Genomic DNA, 5,658 nt, shown 5'->3' on the forward strand with positions numbered 1-5,658 from the left:
GAGATATATGACACAAACAATACAAAATTTTGATAATGTATTCGACACGAGCATTATACTTGTAACTTGTAACTTATAGGAGAAAATCCCTAGCTTAGATTATGTATGCAGAAGTTTCTTCATAAAAAATGAATACACAAGTCTAGGTAATCACATATTAAAACTTCAATTTACAAAGACCGAAGAAAAGAGACACCGGTCTGGTACCAGTTAATCAGTTTTTGCGGTTAAGGTTTGGATTTTTTTTGGGTTAGGTTATGGCCAGCCGAAATACTCTTGACTGCTTTTTCATAATATCCACCAATATCAATTGATCATTTGATCCAACTTGTGTAGCTGTGTAGCCTCAGATGTCTTCATTTGTCTTTTCTTGACCATTGTCTGCACATTAAAGAAACTTTCAAAATGGATACAATAATATGCTAACATCCATAATTTCCTTTAACAATTTCCTAACTTTTTGTGTATCAATTTCTACTTAATGTTCCATTTATCAACATGTTTGGTATCTACCTATATTTCTCATCTAAACCAACACCCTTAGCTCGCTAGTCCCATCATATTTGCATACTCCTAACCCACTTTCTTACAAAAAGAAAAAATGGTACAAAAAGGACATTAAATGGATGAATTTCAATTAACAAAGATATAAAATAAGTAAGACAACATACTTCAAATCCTCACCACTCAAATCATTGATTTCACTTTGGACTTTCTGTCAGATTGAAAGAGAAATAAAGGTTAGTCAGAACCGAACCAAAAGGAGAATAGTTAAGGGGATCAAGAAACCCATACCATGACTAAAATCCAAAAGATAGTCGTTGTCTAGTTAGGGTTGAGTAAATTATTAACTCAAATCAGATAAACACATGATTTATTATACACACAAAAAAACTTGAGACAAAAAAAATACAATAGAGTAGTAGAAAGATAGAGCACCTGGGTAAATTACAATATTTGGGTTGTATCGCAATTTGCGGTTTGTAAAAACTTTCAATTCACTCATTTTCAGAACACCTAAAGTCATATCCTACAACAAACAATCTTTAGAATCAAAAAGTGGCTAACTCTCATCCCACACCCAATTACAAAAATAAATAATCAATCTTTATAATCATAATTCATAAAGGTGGTACTTATAATTCTTTATGTTATTTAGAGACGATTGAAAGGAGAAACAGTGTCGTTGATGAAGTTGGGATGAGAAAGACAATCCGAGACAATCAAAAAGAAATGAAGCCCTATATTTGACAAAGTCGAAGAAATATCAAATTTGTTTGCTGATTTTTAAAAAGGGAGATTTTATAGGGTTTTGTGGTAGTTCAATTTGAAGATATTTTACTGGAATTTGATGAAAAACCCCTACGCCGACTACCAAGTCTCTCACTCAGGTGCATTGAAATTTGATCAATGTTTAGAATCATGTCCGTTATGAATTGGGAAAGGTGCTAATAGGCAAATGATAAAATGTTGATGCTTACCAATTTTTTGATGAATTGCCATGGCGATATTATGAGGAAAAAAAGCTAAAGAGCATATGCTGTCTCCTCTGTGCTTCTCTCTATTGTAACCAAATTGAGCGAGCCATAAGAATTCAATATAAAATCTTTGAGGAAAAGCTTCACATCTATAGTAGACATGGATGACAGGATGAGGATGAGGATGATGATGATGAGACTTGGGAGTTGGGAAGATGAGATTGCTGATGGAGAAGAAGAGGAAGATGATGACATAGAACCACTCTGTTTTTTTGCAATTAATTCTAAATATTCTTCAAGTAATTCACTCTTTGAACACTGTTGGTTGTTGGAGCCATAATTTTAAATTTGGAAGCATCAAAACTACAATAAACCTGGATTCTATGGTTGTTTCAACGTAGCTCCTAAACTATACAATAAACCTTGATTTTGTGTTAATCTTCGGTAGAGCATGAAATCTTGAGGGGGAAAAAGAAGAAAGATGAGTCTTTGAAACATATAAATTGGTCTCCGTCTCCTTGGCTGTATATTACTCATCTTTTCATATATATACCCGTCTTCTCATACCTCTCATGGTACATGTACTTGCTGAAAAGATCATGAATGGAACAACTTAAGGATCTCTTCATCATCACCAAATTTGATGTTGGGCATATCGTGGTCTCCGGAACCCCATCTCTTCATGGTACCACAATTTCTCACCTTGATAAACTCCAAAGAAGGATATCTGACTGTAGAATCCCCAGAGTCGAAGCTCTTTAGTTGGGGCAAATCCATAAGGGAAATATGGGTAAGTCTAGGGAACTCAATGTCATTATGAGTTGTTTGCTCATCTCCACCAGAAATCACTACCATCATACTTTTACACCCCCGAATTGATATACGTCTCAGATTGGAAAGTCCTTGTGCTACACTTAACGGGAATACCATCAACAAGGAAGGACAACCAAAAATTTGAATGACTTGTAGATTACACAAGCTTATATATTGAAATGAACAATCAAAAAGAAGCTTCAGGTTATCAAGGCCAATCAGACAGATTTTTTCCACGTGGGAGAAATACTTTTCCTTTGTTGTTTTCCTTTGACCAAGCATCAGGTCATTGGGTGCAACAAAAGTTTGTGTTGCATCCTCATCCTCATCCGTTCTCTTCACCAAGCATGAAACTTTGTCACATTCCTCCAATTCAATAGACTTTAATTCATCAATAGTACTTTCTCCATAAAGGTCTGGTATGATGTCATCCAAATCGTTTATCCTCCGTAGTACTATACCATCACTTACCTGAAACAGTTTCTTGATTGGCATCTTGAACGGGAAGTTAGACTCTGAAATGTGTAGTCGACGTTTTAAATATGATTTTGATTCTATCTCAAATAAAGACCTTTTGCCGTTCCAAAATCGAAAATAGAATTCTTTCAACTTTTCGAAGTAGGTGCCTTCCGGAAAAATATGACAATCATCTGGGACCATCCATAAATGCAGAGCTCTAAAGGATTTCAACTTACTTATTTCCATAAGACCAAAGCGAGACACTGCGTTCTTGTCATTGATAAAGGTTCCAAAATACAACTCTTCCAACCAAGTGAGCTTTGATATGACACCAGGTGTTACATGAGATAGATAGGGACAGTGGCGCGCATCCAACAGCCTTAAGTTGGTCAATTGACCGATCTCTTCAGGAATCACTTCAATTCTGGTCGCTCTAACCTGTAGAATCTCCAGGTCCTTTAGCTCCCCAACTATAGAAATATCATTGAGAGATCCATTGCCACTTAGATCGAGCGAGATGAGTTTTGTGAGCAGCTTCAGTGATTGTGGGAGGGATGTGATGTTATTACCAGAGATATCTAAAACTTTAACTTCTTTCATGCCTCCAAAGAATTCATCAGGAATAATCGAAAGACCATTGTTCCGTATAAGGAAAGTATCAAGGAGTGGGAAATGAAGCTGATGATCTGGAAGCTTACCAATTCGATTATCAATGAGTGAGATCTTGGTGTAGCTTTCTAAGGTTTTGTTTCTTGGTTGCCATTCTGTCAAATCTTTTCCCGCCTCCACTAAAAACTTCTCCTTCTCTTCACCTTCAGAAAAAGAAGTTATTAACAAAGCCACCTCACGGACAACGTCATGCATTTTTACCTTGTCTCCCTTGTTTCCCACCGACAATAACAAGCCAGAGGATGTGAGAGTGTCAACTGCCATTTCGACTCTTTTTTTGGCATCGTTAATGCTATCCAGATTATCAAATATCCGCAGACCCACCCCATATTCTACTAAACGTAAAGTATATATGATATCATCTTCCTTGAACAAACTAGACAGTAAGAAGCATGATTTAGCTTCTTTGCTTTCAAGTAAGTCATAGCTCAGCTTCAGATGTGTAAATGCTTTCCTTATCTCTGGAGCAATCTCAAGAGGGGCATGCTTTCTTAGTCGGTCAAGTGCCGCCTCCCATATATCAATTTTTTTATTTTTTAAAGCATTTCCCACCGCTTGAATGATGAGGGGCAATCCACCACATTCTTCAGTCACCTCTTTTGCAACTTTCTCCAGACTAGAATTATTCGCTAACTTTTCATCACCAACTATACGTTTGAAGAGTACCCACGCTTCTTCCTTCTTCAAAGCGTTTACGCATATATTCCTATCAACGTTCATCCCTTCACATACATTTCTGTTTCTAGACGTCAACAAGATCTTGCAATTCATGTGGTCATTCCCACATGGAATACCCACATCAGAGAGGACTAGCTTTCCCCATATGTCATCTAAAATAATTAGAACCTTCTCCTTATTAATCATTATCCGCTTTGAAGCTACTTCAACGTTCTTCTTAATCTTTTCAACGTCTACAGTCTGTGAGACAGTTATAAACACAATGTCTGCAAATTGATTCTTCACTTCTGCAGCAACTTCATTGGCTAATGTAGTTTTCCCTACACCTCCTGATCCATAAATTCCAACCATCTGTATGCTCTCATCTTTGATAGCTTCAATGATTTCCCTCAACGCCAACTTGTGGGTATCAATATCATCAAGATTCTTTGTTTGGTAGAGGTCTACAAATTTTGGGGTGGGAGTGGGAATGGAGACACAAGATTCGTAAGTTTGACCATCTTCTTGATGCTGCAGAAGAAAAGGGGTTTTGTTTATCGACATCTTACTGTAATGGTGGAGGCTGCTCAAATTGACACAAGGTCGTAAGTTGAAGCACGTCTTCATGGCGTTGGCTTCTTCTTCAAGAAACTCTCCCACTTTGGATATTTCATCGTCTGCCTTGTCCATCCAGTTCTGCACACCAGCTAAGAGAGCTTCTCCTTTTTCTTTTGCTGCATCGATTCGTTGTTGAATCCTACCCCTCATATCCTTGAGCTTTTGAGTTTCACTCTTCAACTTGTCAACATTTTTAGTGCAATTTCGGACATAATCAATCTCCCGTTTAGCCGAACTAAACAATAAGTCCATTATTTTCCCAACCACAGTATTAGTGACCTCTCCCATTCTACCGAGGTTGCTTCTTTTCTGATTGTTTGGATTCTTTAGATATGAAAAAAAAGATTTATGATTACCCAAAAACCGAAGGCCCTGACTATCAATTGCACAAAAGTAAAGATAACAGTGTTTGTTTGGCTAACAAAAGAAGAGTATGATAAAGCAAGAATGGAAGACGGTAGCTGCATAAAGAAAAGCAGTGACGATAAGAGTGAATATTATTCAACACTTTCGGAGTGTATGATTGGTTTACAAAAGAAGATAAGATAAGAGTTATTGTACACAAAATGATAGGTACCTTTTTTATAGATCACAACGCTAAACGTTAAAGTACAAATTTGGTCATTCATTATATTTTTTAAATTCTATTGTTAAAATAATAACTTATTATATCATCATCGGATTTAGGTTTAATAAAGAACAGAAAAAAAAAAAAAAAAAAAAACTAATGCGTGAGTAACTGGGCATCGGAATGCATAGTATCAATGTAGGAAACAATGATGTATATTTCTTAGACCTTATTTGAAAAATGCACTGAATTATAAGAAAAATCTTATTTCAATTTTTATTATTTTTTTAAAGTCGTAGGGACTGAACCTGGTAGCTTGTAATACTAAGAGGTTGAAAATGATATTTTCTGTACTGGATGGTATCCAAGTGAACTCTTTCAAAATGGAACTATATA

General features: G+C 36.2%; 1 protein-coding gene across 1 annotated transcript; it reads right to left on the reverse strand.

Annotated features, from left to right (window-relative positions):
* Positions 1–1,585: 1,585 nt before the first annotated feature.
* On the reverse strand, positions 1,586–5,000 carry LOC145133200 (disease resistance protein At4g27190-like). Its single transcript, XM_079068134.1, has one exon. The coding sequence runs from the start codon at positions 4,980–4,982 to the stop codon at positions 2,076–2,078; it is 2,907 nt and encodes a 968-aa protein (XP_078924260.1). The 5' UTR covers positions 4,983–5,000; the 3' UTR covers positions 1,586–2,075.
* Between the last annotated feature and the right edge of the window lie 658 nt (positions 5,001–5,658).

This window comes from Lactuca virosa, chromosome 8, assembly GCF_052849685.1.
Source record: "Lactuca virosa cultivar CGN04683 chromosome 8, Lactuca_virosa_CGN04683_v6, whole genome shotgun sequence".
In the NCBI taxonomy this organism is placed as follows: Eukaryota; Viridiplantae; Streptophyta; class Magnoliopsida; order Asterales; family Asteraceae; genus Lactuca; species Lactuca virosa.